At 35.5% G+C, this 20,348-nt stretch overlaps 1 protein-coding gene across 3 annotated transcripts; it reads left to right on the top strand.

Annotated features, from left to right (window-relative positions):
- The first annotated feature begins 1,274 nt into the window (after window positions 1-1,274).
- On the top strand, window positions 1,275-6,088 carry LOC113335327. 3 transcript variants are annotated; one of them, XM_026581417.1, is made up of 3 exons: window positions 1,275-1,740; window positions 5,457-5,566; window positions 5,697-6,088. In XM_026581417.1, the coding sequence occupies exons 1-2, from the start codon at window positions 1,285-1,287 to the stop codon at window positions 5,538-5,540; spliced, it is 540 nt and encodes a 179-aa protein (XP_026437202.1). In that variant the 5' UTR covers window positions 1,275-1,284; the 3' UTR covers window positions 5,541-5,566; window positions 5,697-6,088. The 3 variants fall into 3 exon arrangements, with proteins under 3 accessions (XP_026437202.1, XP_026437201.1, XP_026437203.1); XM_026581416.1 differs by having other exon boundaries at window positions 4,037-5,566; XM_026581418.1 differs by lacking the exon at window positions 1,275-1,740 and adding an exon at window positions 3,903-4,144.
- The last annotated feature ends 14,260 nt before the right edge of the window (window positions 6,089-20,348 follow it).

Genomic DNA, 20,348 nt, shown 5'->3' with positions numbered 1-20,348 from the left:
CTTATGTGGTTCTAATCTTTTTTTGCAGGTTCTCCATAGTTGTCTCTACGTAGTTCCTAGTGGTGGTTTGAAATCAAGTTGTTTACTGAAGATTGTCACAGTAGTGTTTGCTCATAAAGAACAATAGTGTCTTTTTGATTATCCTCCTTATTTATGTGAGTTAAAAGTCGTTTAACCTCATTGGTATTCCATTCTGCTTCTCATCCCAACTAGTAGCCTGTAAAACCAGTAGAAATTCTTTCTTCCATCATGATATCCATTAGATCTGTCTTCAGCTTGTTAACACAGAAAACCAATCTCTATGGATTGGTCAGAAACCATCTCCGTGATTATAGCTTCATAAGGGGGAAAGTTTAAAGAAATTTCAAATTCAAAAATATTCTCAGCTTAGTCAATACGGAAAATCAACAGAATAACAACCAACTATGGAAACATAAATATCTTCGTATATCTCAAAAGTTTTATAACCCCATTAGGTGTCCAGCATACATCTTAAACCCTAAATCTCATCCAAACCTTGTGCGTCAATCTTTTTCTTTCAACAAGCAGTATTGTACTATGTCTTCTCAGAGTAGCAGGAAAGTTTATAGTATCAATACCAGTATGCAGTCTACAACAATTGGTCCCACTGCACCTAGGCCTCTAAGAAGATTGGTTGCTTCTGCTCAAGTTTCAACTGATGGAGCTGATGAGTATTTATTCTGTTTGCTTGGAAAAATCATGTTCAAGAAGCCATTGGACCATGAAGATGTGAAGAAAGAAATTAATGATCGTTGGAGAAGTTATAGGATATATGATATAATCACTAAAGGAACGAATCTCTTTCTCTTTCCTTTCCAGAGGGAAGATGCAAAAAATGGAGCGCGAGCTAAAACGTGGGATATATTGGGCCATCTGTTGGCTCTACGTCCTTATGATTCTAATATACCAATAAGGGATCATGTGTTTGACAATCATGTCTGATGTATCAAGCTAAGGAACCTAGGCAATATCATTCTGAATGAAACTCTGATTGAAGGAATATGCAAGGATATTGGAAGGAAAGTTGTTCCTGTAGGAAGAGGAAGGCCACCGAGAGGTAGTGTTACAAGCACAGTGTATGTAGAAGTCAAACTCAAGGAACCCTTGAGACGAGGAGGTTGGGTAGATACACCAAATGGTCAGAGAAAATGGGTCATCTATCATTATGAGATGCAACCCTATAAAATTTGTAAAGAATGCTGGGTAGTAGACCATGACGAAAAATCTTGTAAAAGATTGGCTCAAGAACAGAAAGTAAAAGCAATGACGGACCAAGAATATGCTGTATGGAGTCTGACAGAGGAAGGAAAAACTTTTCTGGCTAAGTATATCACTAGTACGGATGCGGATATGATGGAGCATGTTTTGGGTGCTATTAGTAATTCTTCACATACCAACCCTTCATCTGATGCTCAAATCGATTTGACCTCTAATTTAGGGATTGAAGATACTGAGCAGAGGAAAACTAAAAGAAGTCGAGAAGATGGTTCAATTGAGAATCATAATCCACATACACTTAATTCAACCACTACCCATAATAATCCTATCTATCAAGCAGAGGAAAACAAAGAGTATGGTGAAATCCCTACAGAGCATATGATGGAGTACCAAAGCAGTAATGGAGAGGATAATCGCGCAAGAGCAATTCATAGCTCAGCAACTGATCTCTCTGGGACAAACACACAGATTCACTATGGGAATCCTGCAATTATTCACCAGGTTTTTATCATCCCTTCTAGAATTTATTTCATTTTGAAAAGTAGCCTTAAATTAGGTCTTTTTTTGATTGGGTTTAATTTCTGTTTTTGGTATCCTGGTTTTTTTAATTTGTGTTTAATTTTGGGCATAAATTCTCAAGCTGTTTTAGTAGATAAATTAGTCAACTTTAATCTTTTATCTCAGGGTCTATCTATCATCAGTATTGTACATGCATTAAAGTTAGTTGCATCATGAAAGTTCTTTCTTAGAATGTCCATGGCTATGGGAATAAGTATACTAGGTTTCACCTTAGTGACTTAGTCAAAGTTAATGATCCTGATTTGATTTTTCGTGCTGAGACCAAAAATAGTGATAAGAAAATGATAAGATACACTCAAAAAATAGGGTTCATGAATTACTATTTTGTTAATACTATAGGGGCTGCTGGTGGTCTTTTTCTTCTTTGGAAAGATGGTATTTTTGTTGATATCATAGATGTTAATAATAACTTTATAATTTGTAAAATGCAGATTGATGCTAGGAGTGATAAATATTTAGTTATTCTTATGTATGGTGCCTTGGATAATCATGCCATCACTGAATAATGGGATTTCTTATATAATCTGGCAAGCTCTTATCATTGTCCTTGGGTGATAGTAGATGATATAAATTTTATAACTCATAAAGATGATAAGTTAGGTGGTAACGTACCTAGACAAACTGAACTTGATTTTGTGAATGAGCATTTAGATAACTTGAACCTGAGTGATGTTCTCTTCATAGGAAATCCTTATACTTGGTCAAATAAGAGAAGTGATTCTAATTTGGTTCTAGAAAGGTTGGATAGAGCTTGTTGTAATGGTGCTTGGCTGAATTTTTTTCCTAATAGTGTGGTGTATCATCTTATTCCTCATGCTAGTGTCCATTGCCCCATTTTTCTGGTATGTAATAGAGAGTCTATTGACACTAGTAAACCTTATAGGTTTAATAAATGTTGGTTCTCTGACAACTCTTGTGTTGATCTTATTAAAGATAACTGGACAACTCAGGAGAATGGTTCATATGCTTTTAAACTTACTAGGTCCTTGAAAAATGTTAAATACATCTTAACAGACTGGAATCACAATAAGTTTGGTAATTTTCAGTCCCAAATTAGAGACGTGCAGTGTCAAATAAGCAGTCTGAATCAAAGAAATAGTTCTGAGGATATAAGTAGTAGACTTAAGGAACTTGAGTCTAAACTTGACTATTGGTACCAAGTCCAACATGATTATTATTCTCAAAGACCTAAGGAGAACAGTCTCACTTTTGATGATAGAAACACAAAATATTTGCATGATAAGTTTAAATATAGGAAAAGAAGAACTCAAATTGAGTCTCTTCAGTCTGATGCTGGTATTTGGATTACTGATAGAAAGAGTATTGCTAATGATCTTAGGAATCATTTTTCTAATATTAGCAAAACTACTAATCCTCCTGATTGTGATGACTATCTTTGTGATATTCTGCCTTGTATTTCTCAGGATGAAAATGATATGCTTATTAAAGTGCCAACTAGTGAGGAAATTAGAACTTTTTGGTTTCAGATGCAGCCATGGACTTCACCTGGTCCTGATGGTTATCCACCATGGTTTTATCAAAAAATGTGGACTGTTGTCGGAGATGATACTGTTAAGATGGTTCAAGCCTTCTTACATTCCAAACATCTCTTAAAACAGCTTAATCATAGTTTCATAAGTCTAATTCCTAAAACTAATATTACTAAACACCCTCAAGATTTTAGGCCAATTAGTTTAAGTAATGTTGCTTATAAACTTATTAGTAAGTTATTAGCTAGTAGACTTAAGAAAGTCATGGATAAATTTATAAGTCCTTATCAAGATGCTTTTCTCTCCTCTAGGCAGATTACTGACAATATAGTTATTGCACATGAACTAGTTCATTCTATGAGAAAATGTAAAGCTACTAAGGGACTTATGGCTGTTAAATTAGATATGTCAAAAGCCTTTAACAGAATTGAATGGAAGTTTTTGATAGCTATCCTTAGAAAACTTGGATTTCATGATGAGGATTAGTGTTCTATGATTATGGAATGTATATCTATTGTTTCTGCTTCTGTTCAACTTAATGGCTCACCAGGTGAGGTTTTCTATCCTACAAGGGGTCTCATACAGGGAGACCCTTTGTCACCCTATCTTTTTATCATAGTTATGGATTGTTTTTCCAAATTTTTGATTAAATCTGAAAATGAAGGCATGTTACAGGGTATAAAGGTTACTAACTCTAGTCCTTATGTTAGCCATCTGTTTTTTTGCAGATGACTGCCTTATCTTTGCAAAGGCTAATATACAAGGTGCTAGGCAGGATAAAATCATTAAGAACTTCAGTAAGTATAGTGGTCAATCCATAAATTATGAGAAATCAGGTATGGCTTTTTCTCCTAAGATGGATAGTCAAGTTAAGAATCATATTGCTAGTATCCTGAATATTAAAACTCCAGATCTAAAGGAAAAATATTTAGGAGTTCCAATTCTCATTCAACGCAATAAAATGGAAACTTTTAGTCATCTCCCAGATAGATTTCTGGATAGACTTGCTAGTTGGAAGGGTAAGAACATGAATCAGCCTACTAGGACTGTAATGGTTCAGTCTGTATTAGGTACTTTAACTTCTCATCATTTAGTTGTTTTTCCAATGCCAAAAAAAACTTACAGACAAAATGAGATGGAATTCAGAGGAACTGTTGGTGGAACAAAAATCATGGTGCTAAAGGTTTGTTTGTTAAGAAATGAGAGTCTGTAGTTAAGTCCAAAGCCTTAGGAGGTCTTAATATTAAAAAAACAGCTCAGTTAAATAGTGCTCTCCTTGCAAAACTTGCTTGGAGGATGCTCACTGAGACTGATGCTGAATGGGTAAAAATTTTGAGTTCCAAATATTTCCTAAACAACAATCCTCTCCATGCTTTTACTGAAGATGAGAGTTGGATATGGAAAGGAATTTGTAGATTCCTTGATATCATAAAGAAGCATTATTGTTGGAAGGTTGGGAATGGAAAAAAGATATCTATTTGGAAGGATATCTGGGTTCCAACCATAGCTGCTCCTCTTTCTTCTAGATTTAGGTCCAGCAATATGGTTGCTGTTGATCAACTTATGATACCTAATAGTACAAAGTGGAACGTTGAAATCTTGCATGCTCTGTTTGATAGTAGTACTGTTACAGAAATTTGTAAGATTAGAATTCCTCCAAGTGGTGAGGATAGATTGATCTGAAAACCTACTGAAAATGGTTTATTTATTTTTAAGAGTGCTTACATAGTTATTGATGTCACAGGTAATACTCACTCCCCAACTGATGGTCCCAGTAATTTTCCATGGAAGTTGTTCTGGAAACTGAATATCTCCCAAAAAATTTTGCATTTTCTTTGAAAATGTGTCCATAGTTGTTTACCATTTAGGGAAAGATTAGCAAGGCACATGCATAATATTGACACCACTTGTCCTTTATGTAACAGGGAAACTGAAACCTTAAATCACTTATTTCTGGAGTGCCATGTGACCAAAGAAATTTGGGATCCTATGGATGTTACAAATAGGAACATCAAATTAGGTCAAAACATGTTGGACTGGGTTACTAGTTGGTTCAGTAACGGTAGTGGTAATAATGCAAATTTGTGTCACTCTAAGTTGGTCTGTATAACTAATGTGTTTGGCATGTTTGGAAAATGAGATGTGCAGGTTTTTTTGACAACTACCAGGTGCTGGTCAATGCTACAGTACAACAGATCAAGAAATCCATCTTGGATTGGAATGAATATGTAGCAAAAATAACTGCTAATCACAGTCAGGTGATAAGAAACAGACTAGTTGTGCAATGGACAGCTCTATCTGTGGGCTATCATAAAATTAATTTTGACGCCTCTTATAGTAAAAAAAGTAAATGTATAGGATCTGGACTAATTATGTTAAATGATGCAGGTTTCTTCAAAGGGGCCTGGTGTATCCCAGCAGTAGCAGAAGATGCAAAACAGGATGAAGCATTGGCAGTTTTCGAGGCAGTACAAATAGCAATACGAAGTGGCATAACTAATATTCATCTGGAAGGAGACCGTACCAATGTTATCAATGCACTAAAAGGATAAATTGGAGTTGTTAAGTGGACAAATAATGCAATCATTAGGGATTGTCTTGAATTACTAAAACATTTTAATAATTGGATGATTACATATGTACCCAAAGACATAAATTGTGCGCCTGACTTGCTACCAATAGATGCAGCTTCAGTGGCATCTAGTTTTTCTTGGATTAATGAAGCCTCCCAGTGGCTAAGTTCTCTTATTATTGAGAAACTCCATGTATCAGAAATTTAATTATTAATGACATCTATCTTTCTTATTAAAAATGTTTTTTTTGTTAATTGCAAAGTGGGTCCAGGTGAGAAACTAAATTCTAAATCTCAAAGGTAAATTACACACCCAAGGAAAACTATCAATCCCAGTATAAAAGGTGGATTATTCTCCTTAACTCGTCGTGTACAAGTTAAGAAGACCTTTTGAAATTATACTTGCCAATTGAGTACTTATTCTTTTGGGAGAATAGGGAGGGTTGTTGTCTTATACAAATTTTAATACCCATTAATTAGAGTGATTGTTTTAAATTAAAAAATATAAAAAAATTGTTATAAACCAAGTTTATTTATTAAGATGTTCTTCGTGTCTAAGATTAAGGTTTACATATCTTGGGAACCAAGTCTTCTATATATATAAATAGAGGCTTAACCCATTGTAATTCTACACATTAATAGAAATTTCTTTCTACTTCTTCTCTCTATTTTCTGTCCCCTTCTTCTATTACAAGACGTTATCACGCACGTTGCTCTACCGACAGCATGCTCTACATCGAGCCTCTGAATCTTTTCGCAAAAGCAAAAACACCAAAGTGGAGTCGGTGTTAATTTGAGTTTTCTGGTCTCTTATTCCCTTTACCAGTTTTTCTTAATATTTAATTGAGATACCTTTAATTATGATTATGTAGTAACGTTTATTTGTTTTCTTCTTACAAAAGTAAACTGACATCCTGTTTTCTATCTTTGTATGGACTGGACTCATGCCCTGGCGGGATCAAATTTTTTTCTCCAAATGGCGTTTTGCAAAGATCCTTTCACGGCACTCAAAGATACAAACTCTATTTCGGTGCTACACGGAAGGTCATGTTGACTATGTAATCCTAGTTGGATCTGGCCTTCAATGGCATGTTTACGATGTACACCAGAAGATATAACTAGAGTGATTCATCTTGGTCGTTTTGATGCCATGGTCCACGCACAACAGCACCGATTTGTAAAGCTCTAATATCCTTTTCGTTTTACGCAGCAAAGATTTGACGGTAAACTAATAATTATTATTTTCTTTTGATTCTTTTTCTACTTACCACATATAAAATTATATTTATATATATATATATGGATAATCAATTAATCTTCTTTTTTTCATTTATTTCTTCTTAATAGCTCTGCTCCTTTAAAGTATTTGTTTTCTCCTTTTATTTCCATCTGTTTGTTCCCACGATTTGATCCTGTGCTGTTTCTTTCAGTTTAGTCTTATTTACTCTTCTTAAGTTTTCTGATATGGAGTTCTGATTTTTTGCAGGTCCTCTGAATTATCATGGATTCCTTCCTATATTGGATTCTTGTGATCAGCTTATGCTTGACAATCAAGACAGTTTTGTCGATATCGGCTATATTTCCTAACTCAGTTCTACCCCATATTGCTATATTGCAAACAATCATTTTACCAGAAGTATGTTATTCTCGATATGAGCGATATCATTTTCCTCCAATTCAATTTTTTGAAGCCATGAAGATTACGTCTAGTATATCAACTCAGTCACCGATTCACTGTGAGAAAATTCAAAAATCGATCTTTCCCTCTATTATCTACTGTGAATTAAGGAATTATCAGTGTTTCTCGGATCACATGCATTGGAAGACTAATAAGAAATTTTCAAATACCCTTCAATATATTTCTTATCAGTTTGTTAGGAAATAAAATATTTTCGGTTTTACTCTCCTTGATTATACCCTAAATATAAATCAACCAAGTCTTGGATTGCTTTTCATTCCAGAAGATAGTCTAAACCCTAGCAAGAAACGTTTCATAGACACAATGGAGGCGATTAACAAAAGTGGTGAAAATACTCCCAGTATCAACACCATCACTGATAAAATGAAGGATACTTCTTTCAAGTCGTCAAGAGTTGTTATAGGTTCTGCTAGGAATCTAAATGTTGCTGCATCTGTGTGGTCATTCAGTTTGATTGGGAAGCTGATAACCAAACAAGAAGATATTGAAAACTCTGATATCAATGAAGAGCTCAACATTCTATGAAAGAACTACAAGAAAAGAGAGACAATGATAGTTGGAAAATATTTGTTTGTCTTCAAGTTTAACACTGAAAAAGATAAGAATGATGTTCTGAAGAAATCTCCTTGGAACGTTCAAAAATGCTTACTTGCTTTACAAGAATACACAACAACAGTGGCGTACTCGGACTATGTTTTTCGAAAACAACCTTGGAGTGTGCAATTCAAAGGTTTATTACTGGAGCATCATCATGAGGCAGTGGTGAATGAAGCAATTGCAGACCTGGGTACGAAAATTTCTACAGTCCCGAAAAATTGTAGACCCAGATCAGGCAACATGATAATTGCGCGAATTGAAATTGATCTCTGAGCCTTTAAAGAGAGGAGAGTGGTGGAATTCCAATCATGGAGAGCCAGTGTGGATCCATTATCACTGTATCAAACAACCCCACAACCTTTGTGACCATTGTTACATTATAGACCATGATGAAGCAATCTGTGAAGAAGTTGCTGAATTACTAAAAGAAAGAGAAATGACAGTGGAAGAATATGAGGAGTACCAAAAATCTAAGGAACAATCAGGAGATAAAGGTAAAACTTCAGAAGATGAGATGATGAGGATTAAACAAGAGGGGGGGAATATGACAGAAGCGGAAGAAGAAAGAATGACCAAAAGAGCTCGAAACCAACCAGAACAAGACAATGGCTCAAACCCTTCCATTCAGGGTCCCATTCTCGCTGCTCATGGTGGAGTTATGAGTGATGTCGTAAACAACTTACTCTCTGGAAAAATGGATGGGGTAGAAACTGGTACAAGTCAAATTCCATATGCTGACGCATGAAAGAATCTCATGCGTAATTCAGAGTGCCATGCAACTGAGGTAATTAAGTTTACAAATTCCCATTTCTTTCAAGTGCATTTTTCTACTTTTACATTCCTTAGTATTTATACTGGTTTACTACATTATTTGATTATGATTACCTTTAATACCAATCATTGTTATCATACCTGTACATCTAATCCCGATACTGTAATTATGAGGATTATTGCATGGAATTGTCAGGGATTTGCTGACAAAAAACCTAGAGATCATCTTAAGGACTTAATTGCTAGGTATAATCCGGATGTCATTTTCATCTCAGAAGCAAAAATAGGGGAAGATAAAATGCTTAAGTTAATAAGACCTTTAAATTCCCAAATCATAAACTAATATCCTCAAGAGGATTAGCTGGAGGTATTATTTTATTATGGAATGATGGCTTTACTTTTAATGTCATCAATCTCGATTCTTGGATCATTAATTGTTCAGTGCAGGATGACCCTTCTAAGCCATCTTGGTTACTCACATGTATGTATGGTTCTCCTTACCCAAATAACAAAGAAAAACAGTGGAGGTATATTAGAGATTTGAGCATCTCAGTTCAGCAACCGTGGGTTGTAATTGGCGACTTGAATCTGATTTTCCATAGTGAAGGCATAATTTCTTCTCATACCACAGTTGGAACTACTTCTTATTCTTCACGGCAACATACCTCTTCCTCTAGAGATGCTCCGTACATTAGTTTGATACAAGAAGCTGGATTGGATGATATGAGTTATACGGGAAAATCTTTTACTTGGTCTTCTAATGTACATGGGACAGGTATCAGAAGATCCAGATTGGATAGAGCTCTCACCAATGCTGAATGGGATATCTCTTTCCCTGATGCAAAGTTAATTCATCTTCCTCAGTTTGGGTCGGATCATTGTCCTATAATGCTTGATTCTTCACAAAATGAAGGTGACAGAAAATGTCATTGGAAATACTTCCAATATTATGAGAGGGACGAATCTTTGAAACCAGAGATTGAAGCTGCCTGGAATCATCATATTAATGGATCAGATGCGCATAAGTTGTCACAAAAACTCAATATCACCAGAAAATATATCTCAAAGTGGAATAGGGAGCAATTCAGTAATATTCAGAGTAATATTTTTTTCTGCATCAACAGATGGAGGCCATACAATCAGAGAGTCCTAATAGTTCATCAACAAATCAAGTGCTAGCTTTGGAAAATCAGTTAGAGCAGTGGCACCAAATTCAAAATGAATTTTGGGGTCAAAAATCAAGAGATGATTACTATCTAGAAATGGATAGAAACACAAAACATCATCATGCCAGAGCTAACAAAAGAAGATCAAGAAACAACATTATGGCTTTAAAGGATGAAGAAGGAAATTGGTGTACTTCTAGATAGGGATTGGAAAATTTACTTACAAATCATTATGGGAAGCTGCACACAACATGCTCACCTGTTAAGGATGATAATACCTTACATTGTATTCCACAAACAATCACAAAGGCTGACAAAGATGAACTTATTCACATGCCATATGGAGATGAAATCTTCAAAGCTTTAAAGGGAATGAAATCTTGGAAAGCCCCTGGTCCAGATGGCTTTCCACCAGGGTTTTTCAAGTCGCATTGGGATATTGTGGGAAGGTATGTCATACATATGGTGCAACAATTCTTCCGTACTGGTTATTTGTTGAAGAGTTTGAATGCCACAAACATCTCCTTAATACCCAAAACAAAAAATAAGAAAATTCCTTCAGATCTACGACCAATTTCCCTGTGCAACACATCATACAAGATAATATCTAATATTATGTTATCGCGTATGAAAACATTTATGGGAAAAATAATCTCACCACTTCAAGCAGCCTATGTGCAAGGAAGACAGATCTCAGACAACATCATCTTATCCCAAGAGATAGTGCATACTATGAAGGATAAGCGTGAAGAATCAAACTATCTTGCACTAAAACTTGATACGTATAAAACGTTCGATAGAATTTAATGGTCTTTCCTACAAGATGTCATGCTCCAGATGGGTTTTTCTTATCAGTGGTATAATCTCATCAGGAAGTGTATCTCTACTACAAATATTTCGATACTTCTTAATGGGTCACCATGTGCTGCATACAAGCCTACAAGGGGAGTTAGACAAGGTGATCCCCTATCACCTTACTTATTTATAATAGCAATGGAAGCGTTCTCTAGACAACTTTTCCATGCAGAACAACAACAACTTATAGAAGGCATCAAAATAGCTCCCTCCGCTCCTTCTATTTCACACTTATTCTTCGCGGATGACTGTTTGTTATTCATGAAAGCTGACCATAATAATGTGAACAACGTTTTGAAGATTATTGAAGATTTTGGAGCGGCATCTGGACAGTTGGTGAATTTCAATAAGTCTAGTGTGCATTTCAGCATAAATGTTCCTCAAAGATTTTGTAGGCTACTTACAAAGAGATTGAAGGTACCGAGAATGCAAATGGATGAAAGATATTTGGGTATTCCTCTTATTATCGGTAAGAAGAGGAAAGAGAGCTTTTCACAATTGACTGGCAGAGTTACTAGTAGAATAAATTCTTGGGATAGTAAAACCATGTCTCAGTGTGGGAAATCATTAATGATCAAACATGTTACTAACCCGATTCCATCTTATTCAATGAGTTGTTTTCAAATTCCAGTGGATATCCTCAACAAGATTGAAGCAGCTCAGAGGAAATTTTGGTGGGGTTTTGAAGAAAAGAGAGGTACTTATGTTACCTCTTGGAAGCACTTAGAGCTACACAAGAACTGTGGAGGGTTAGGTTTTAGAAATCTAAAAATTCTAAACCAAGCCCTATTGGTTCGGGCCGCTTGGAAAATTTGCACGAATACTGATGAACATTGGGGAAAGGCTATTCAAGCCAAATACTTCCCGTACACCAGTCTACTTCATGCTACAATCAAATCGAATTGCTCATGGGCGTGGAATGGAATTCAAAAGCAGATTGCTTTTATTAAAAAACACAGTTAGTGGAGATTAGGCAAAGGCACCAAAATCAAAATTTGGTTGGATGTTTGGATTTCAGGCTTAAATGAACCACCAATACCAAAAGCTGGTGTAGAAGACAGTGAATCATATATTTGGGTTAGTGATCTTCTGTGTCAGAATACCAGGCAGTGGAATCAGGATCTCATTCATTATCTCTTCGATGCTCAAACAACTAACAAAATTCAAACTATGAGGATTCCAGACTCAGTTGATGACAAACTTGTCTGGAAGCTAACCAAAAATGGATCTTTCTCTCTGAAATCTACTTACAACAAATTATATGAAATAAGTCAAGGTAACCTTCAAGTCTCTACCAGCATACTAGATACGGAGATCAAATGGAAGAATTTCTGGAGCATCCAAACATGGCCAAGGATAAAACACTTCTTCTGGAAGTGTCTGACTGACATCCTGCCAACAAAAGTGAGACTGTCAAGGAATTTTCATAGCATTAATCTACAGTGTCCACTGTGTAATCAACATAATGAATATATCATGCATGTGATGTTCCATTTCCCTTTTCAAGAGCTGTATGGTCTCTCATTCCTGGAGGTTCTTTGGCTTTAACAGGAGGCTATAATACTATGGCTGAAATGTTCGAAAGTTGGTTACAATATAAGCAACAACAAAACTCCAGGGAGAGTTGGTTTCAGCTAATGCTGGTGACTACTTGGTCTCTTTGGAATACAAGGTGTGAAGTAAATTTTCAGAACGTCAAGATTCAACCACAATCTGTGGTAAAGAAGGTCTTAAGTTTTGCAGCTTATCTTGACAAGTTGTATGGTAGTTCACTTAATCAGCACAACTCTACTCTTCCAATACCTCCCATTGAAAGGCATTGGTATCCCCCAGAATCCCCTTTCTTTAAATTGAATTGTGATGATTCATATAATATAAATAGTGGTACTACAGGCATTGCTCTAATATTCAGTGATTGTGCAGGCACATGGAGAGGGAGCGTAACAAAATGTTATGCAGAATAAATTAGTTCGGAGCAGGCGGAATGTTTGGATTTCTACGAAGCGGTTAGCTGGTACAAGGAACTGAAGCTTACACATATTATCATGGAGACAAATCTCAAAAGTATTGAAAGCTTCCTCAACAAAGTTGCAGCAATAATTGCTTGGGAAAATGAAACACTCCTCCTTGATGCAATGAGTAAACTTAGTTATTTTGTTAAATGGGAATGTAGTTTTATGCCAAGCACAACATAAGGCATATAGTCTCTAGAGTCTGGTTAGATGATCCCCCATATTTTCTTGAGTCACAATTATTGTTAGACATTTCAACTTCAAGTTAATTCAATTTTTTCTTCGCATCAAAAAAAAAAATAAAAAAAAAAATGGATAATCAATTTTGGGAATAAATTGATTTCCTTCTTTTCTCTAATTTCTGTTATATTTTTTAGAGAAAAGAAAAAGAAAATATTTATAGTTTCTATCCTTCTAAAAGAAACTATAATCACCAAAATCTGGTGTCATCGCAATTTAATTATTTTTACGGTAACCAATCATGTGCATGGTTGAAAAACCTCCGGCCAGTTAATACTGGTATCTTTGTCTATTGGACAATGATCATGTGGTTCGTATTTGGTTTCGATTCTTTACGGAAATCATTCTTTTACCATAAAATGGATTTTCCATATCCGATGACCAAAACGACTTTTTTTTTTCGTTGTCACCGAAATGATTTTGGTATATCGTATAAACCAATTGATATTGGTTTTCTCTCCTCCATCAATACTAGGAGATGTGATGTAAAATAAATTGGCAGTCTAAATTATTTTTAGGCCAATATCGTTCCATTCCTTGCAAGGAACATTGATTGGTTTCTATTATTCCCTACAAGAAACCATCGTTAATCAACCATTATATTTCTTTACAAAGAATAGCGATGATGATTTTTTTATTTTTCTTAAAAATAAATATATAAACAAACTAGATTTGGTTTTTCCCTATCAATCCTAAAGGGGCTAAACATCGTTATCATGTTATTCATAATTCCAAACACCAATACAAGGAATTGCTGCATTCCTGAGGGATATGGAGCATTTTTTTTTTCTCCTAGTACTAATCTCCATAATTGAGATTGTTCTACTTGTAGTTAGAATATGACCGGACACAAAAGATCAATGGGTGTGCACCCGCCTTGTTAGGCCATATAATTAGTCCTTGTTGACTATGTCTATCTTGATATAATTTTCTATGAAAAAGAATGTGTCCATAAATTTATTCTCAATAATTATCTCATCGGCTCTATAGGGAGCACAATTATTGGAGATTTTATTTGCATATTTTTCATGTAACCAATAAAATCCATGGTTGATCTTTAATTTGGATGAATTATAATTTTTTTGGACATTTTTTTTATGGATTTTAAATCAGTATCTACTGTCCAATGTGGTTTCTTAAAGTCCAGAAATTATTCTAAGTATATGTCTCGAATTAATCGGATAATACTTTACGAAACTTGAAGTTTTCGCCATAATCAGGGGGAGATTATACACTATCAGAACTTTGTGTAATTAACTTAAATGTTATATCAATTTCTCTCCCATCACAATCAAATCGATGTAGGCCGTCATTATATGATTGGCGTGAAATTTTTCATTTTGCTTTTATTTAAGTTTTTGCCTCTTAAGAGGAAATCCAGTCACATTTAACAGATAAGTAGTGTTCTACAAGAGGCTACAAGTAGTGCTCCAATTGAGTGTACCGAATTCACATTCTCAATTATAATATCTTCTCACTTGAATATGAGGAGATTATAATGTCCGCGGACGCTGGTACCAGTAATTGATTCAATTTACACTTGAGAATTGTGTTGGCTTATAGCAAGCTAAATTATTGTCGAATAGTCATTTAAAGTAGCTACTGAAATAAATGATGGTGATTGTGAACCCCTCTGCAGAGGAATATCGACATATGTGATTGGTTGGCATACAATCCAAATTAAGTTGGATTAATTTCTCAATTAACGCAATTTTTTGGATCCAAAACTTAACACTTTAAAAATGCCAAGCCTATAAATTACAGTCTAGTGTAGTCATAATGCGTTATACGAGAAATTTTTCGTTGTCAAAACGATTCAAGGGTTTCATTTTTTTTTCTACCCTAGGATTGATTCAACAATATTTTTTTCTCCCTGAATAATGCATTTGGCGTGGTATTCCTTGAACTCGTATTGCATTCGGAGAATATATTCAAATTTGTAATCCTTATAGGATTTAGTTTATATCCAGGCAGCCATCTGACTCGTTTACGTCAGGTTTAACAATCCTTTATGTGTTTTTAGAAATTTGGTACGAAACCGAAAATACGGATTAATTAGTTGATGATATCAACTTTATTGGTCTCTTGAGGAGTCCTTAAAAACACAAAAATCCACGCTTTAGCAGCATATATTTTATTTTATTTTTATTTCTTAAATCTGCAGTTTAAATATTATGCTTGCTTGAAACTTGTCTATGATGTAGACTATAATTATGATTTTGATGCTTGTTTTCTATGATACTCATATTGTTGAGTTAGCATCCATGAATCGTCAAAAGTCGTACTCTTTTTCCTTCGTTTCAGTTTTTCTCCCATGTGGTTTTTCCTGACAAGGTTTTAATGAGGCAACATCTTGTTGACGTTTAATTATTTTATTTTATTTAAAATGTTGATATTTGTGCTCTTTTTCCTTCGTCCAAATTTTTTCCCATTGGGTTTTATTGGTAAGGTTTTAGTAAGGCAATTTAATTCAACATGATGGTCATCCAAGGGGGAGCTGTATCAATTTTGGTTGTTTAGTGGATGCGCACATTTGATTAACCCAAATCAACTTAATCATCTCCTAAGAATTTGGATTTCCTTCTCACAAATACGATTTTTGTTCACGTATGATAAGGTATTCATATCTTGGCACTTTGTTGAAGAAACTACATCAACTATTTCTGCAAATCATCTCCAAGAAATTAGCAATCCAAGACTCAAGTACTTAATGTATTAAAAGAAACTTGAAGACTCGAGAAAACTACTATTAGAAGACTAACGTAAAAGAAGACTTCATCAACTGGTAGATTTCTCACGAAAGCATTGATGTCTCCGGCATTCAAGAAATTCGTTTATCAAAATTGGGAAGTGTCGAGTCGAAGATTTGCAAACCAAGACTTAAATGAAGTACTTATCAGGGGGAGCATCATAGTAAAAGGTATTTTGCTGTAAATCACGTTGTACTCTTTTTCCTTCACCAAGGTTTTGTCCCACTGGGTTTTCCTTGTCAAGATTTAACGAGGCAACATATACGTGTCCAACACTGTCTGAGTTTTACATGCTTATGCAATTTCAGGTTTTTCTCTTTTGAGTTTTCCTGCTATGTTTGTAATGACTTAGCCACATTGGTCATCAAAGGGAGGGTTATAAACCAAGTTTAATTACTAAGCATTATGGTTTACATATCTTGGGAACCAAGTCTTCTATCTATATAAATAGAGGCTTAACCTATTTTAATTCTACACATTAATAAAAATTTCTGTCTACTTCTTCTCCCTATTTTTTGTCCGCTTCTTCTATTACAAGAAAAACATTCAACCCGTATTTATGCACACAAAACAAAGGTTTGAACTTTGAAGTGGTCCGAATTTGACAAAAGGTGAACATTGCATACCCTTCCCGATTCTCCTTTAGCGGCCAAATTTACAGTACCATTTATTTAGTCGCTTCATGACATTTGACTTCAATAATTGCGGGAGGATACGTATATGATCTAATAAGAAAGTTGAACTGGAATGGCATCAATGACTCATCGTGATTTGACAGACTTGTGGTTTAGCCTATGCATGGAATCTTTGTCATACAGCTTTTCTAAAATTGTAAAAGAAAAGTTTTTTAATAGAAATTTAGAATCTAATCTATACGTATTCCATCAAGATTATATATGTTCGTACTTTTCACGGTTAGTGCTTCCAATTGTGTCATTCTTGGCCTCTTGAGCAATGTTTCGCTGACTGCGTGAAACGAATATTGAACACTAACATTCAAGTCAAACCTATGGATGGAACATGCTGTCAAAACAAGCCAAATAATGAAAAGGTGAATGCATGATATTATGTTATTTGAAAGTGAGTGCCAAACAGGCGAACAAAATTTTGTATGATCGGTTGATCGACATTGACTGGCTTAAAAGGTCAAATTAAAGATACATGCCACTGAGGTTGATGGTGAGACGCATGACCGACCATGAGGCAAAGTCAGCAAAGTTTTATTTTGGGGCAGCACGGGGCAGGGGGTAACAGAAAAAAAATAATTCTTTAGCTAGTTTAGATTTTGGTTACCGAAAAGCAATGAAAATGCATGATTTCCAAAGGCTGATGTCAATACTCTTAGGGGATACCATTTGAGTGATCCGACGGGCATGATCGATTTTTATCTTTTTGGCTTATATAGAATGGTATCACTTGAAAGAATTGGCATCAACCTGTAGCAATCATGTGAAAATGGTTGCACAACTGATAAACAATGGTTATGAATAAAAATATTTTTAGCTAGTTTAGACTTCAGTAACCAAATAGCTTGCCAGAGAACATTGTGAATCAGAATGAGAGCATTGGGAAACCAGGTAGCTTGCCAGAGAACGATAACAAGTCCTTGAGGTGGCTTCCAGGAGAGAATAATGATCTTTGCTCGTTGCTCTTAGCCATGCGTTTTCTCGTTGCTCTACTGACAAGTCAAAATAAGAGGGTAAAGCCTCTCAGATTCACGAGTACAGAGTCTTAAATAATGCAAAATTCACAACAAAAGGTGGTTCTATGATTTTTTTATTTGCTCCTTTGTGAGATCATCGTGACATCATGCAAGTCACCTAAACTGGACTCGCAATAGCCCTCCCAGTGTTCTAATTCAGCCAAAATTTTCACAAGACCTATTGTAAAACATCGAACTCTTGAACAGGTGGTACGTAAATACTGATTCCTATATGAATTAAACTATCTAGGTTCTTTTGATAAGTTTTTGAATAATGCTTTGCTATATATACACTTGAGATATTTGACAATCTTTTGGCAACACAATATATGTATTTATAGGTTTAAATATGACAGAAAATAATGCTAACCAAACTAATACGCGCCACCTTATGCTCCCGACCATAGTTTGTTGTATGTAAGGGGGCAACATCTTTTTGGGTATGCTTTGGGGCAGGAAAATGTCAGGGCCGGCCCTGGTGAGACGAGTAGATTAGAGAAAGACGAGTGGAACCATTTGCCAAAAAGGTTTATGCTATAGTTACCTCGTTGAGGTTGATGGTGCTTATGGGACTATGATATAGTGCTATTTATACCATTCTGATAAACTGAAATGTTCACCCCTTTAAAACAGGTGTGTACGTTCACCACCTTCTCATTGGTGGTGCATTGCTTTGAAAAATGGACATGCAGAGCAGAAGAATTAGTTTTGAATAAATATTTTCCGTTTCCAAAGCAATGGACCACCAAATGAGAGTGAGAAATGTGTATACTGGTTTTAAGAGGTTGCATGCTAACACGAGTAATCACCATAGATTCTTAAATATGGTGTCTCTTCATGGTTCTCTGATCAGTAAGAATAGATCATCAAGTGTTCAAGCTCATTCTCTATTTCGTGAACCCATAACATCTGCTGTCCATCTTTTCGGAATTTATATGGACAACATCATCGTGAGTGGCTATCATCATCAACGAGACTACCCATGCATAATGGATCACCAACCTGCGATCCGTCGGTTACCATCTATCAACATGAATGGTATACAATGGTTTAGGATTGTTGGGTTGTCGTTAAACATGAATTTGCAGAAGAAGAAGTTACGATAGGAGGTCAATTCGACCAGGCCAACTAGTAGATGACATAATCTCTAGCTAGATTATAACATTATTTAAAAACCATTAGAAGAACTAAAATAAAGTTACATTATAGAAAAACTCACTTCCAATCTTAGTCTAAATAATATGATGCAAATGTAAGAGCATTTTGTTCTCTTGAGGTGACATATATGCAGCTGAATTCCTAAGTACAATAAGAGCCGTAGGACTAGTACTGCTGTATACACTAGTGAACCCGTTAAACAATTTGTACCAGCTGGAGTTGTTAGTGCGAGAAATGCTGACATCCATACAACATATTTGGTATGGAATCGGGCCTGTGTTATGCTTCCACCGAGTCCTACACGTGACTGTGACCGTGTGCTTCTTGTGCAAGAACCTCCTCTATTTCATGCATTGCTTCCGTTTCATGTTCTCCAACAGTTTGCTCATTCATCAGATCAAGTTCTGTTTCGTCTCTCCTGAGTTTTTTCTTCAATTCTGATCTATAATAACGGGTAAAATATGAATAAACCCTGTTTTAAGAACATCGAAAAAATTATCTACAGTTTCTCTATCTTCTGGTTCACATGTACGCTTGGCAGAGATCAAAACCAGGTACTGAATTAAGAGAATGATTCTTCACGTCGAAATGAAGAGTTAGTGAAACGAAAGAATTAGTGTGTTCAGAGAAAACCAAGACAAGTCCAAAACATCAGCATCAGATTTGATTTGTTAATATATACGACTCTTCTTTGGATTCTGGCATTTCAATTTTTTCCAACATTTCAGTGTTTTTCTTCTTTGGATTCTGGTACTTTGATTTTCTTCAGCGCTTTTAAGGGCTCCATCCAGAATCTGCCTCAGGAGATAGAAAATCTACCAAATATGCAGCAAGAATTAATATTCTTTTGCAGTGGAAATATAGGGAAGATAAAGAGGCAGAGGAATTTTCTATTGATTAGAATCAACTGTGTTACATTCATATAATCCTTCGTATACAATTAGGAAGAAGACCCTAGACACTATATTGGGCTGCACATCCATGGGCCACAGGCCCTATAACACTCCCCCTAGTGCGGTTCAATAACAAAGCTTTATACATAGTACTTCAAATATAGTGCTTTGAATGTAGTTCTTCAAATGTCGTCCTCTTCTTGATGACTTGTGCCGAAATCAATCGCCTCATTAAAACTTTGACAAGGAAAAACCCAGTGGGATAAAACCTTGGTAAAACTTTTCACATGTAGTACTTCACATGTTGTCACGTACTTTACATGTAGTTCATCACATGTAATACGATTTTCAAAGATCGACGAGTCTAAGTTAATTTCCTCGTTTAAACTTCGCCATGGAAACCCAGAGGGACAAAACCTTAACTAGATAAAAAGAGTACAATATTAAGCAAACTTAGAATATAGTTGGACTCGAATATGTTACCTCATTAATACCTTGACAAGGAAAACCCAGTGGGATAAAACCTTGGCGAAGGGAAAAGAGTACAACGTGACAGATGCAAGTAAATGTGATCCGTTGCAGATGATCACTTTGCTCCGTTGAAGTTGATTAGTTGCTTCACAAC

This window comes from Papaver somniferum, unplaced genomic scaffold, assembly GCF_003573695.1.
Source record: "Papaver somniferum cultivar HN1 unplaced genomic scaffold, ASM357369v1 unplaced-scaffold_139, whole genome shotgun sequence".
NCBI lineage: Eukaryota > Viridiplantae > Streptophyta > Magnoliopsida > Ranunculales > Papaveraceae > Papaver > Papaver somniferum.
Note: the sequence above shows the minus strand (reverse complement) of the source record. Positions and strands in the feature narration are given on the sequence as shown.

Coding starts and splice junctions, on each gene's coding strand:
- LOC113335327 (XM_026581416.1), top strand. CDS start 1,285: ATGACGGACCAAGAATATGCTGTATGGAGTCTGACAGAGGAAGGAAAA. Junction 1,741..4,036: donor ATCCTGCAATTATTCACCAG/GTTTTTATCATC, acceptor GTTTTTTTGCAG/ATGACTGCCTTATCTTTGCA.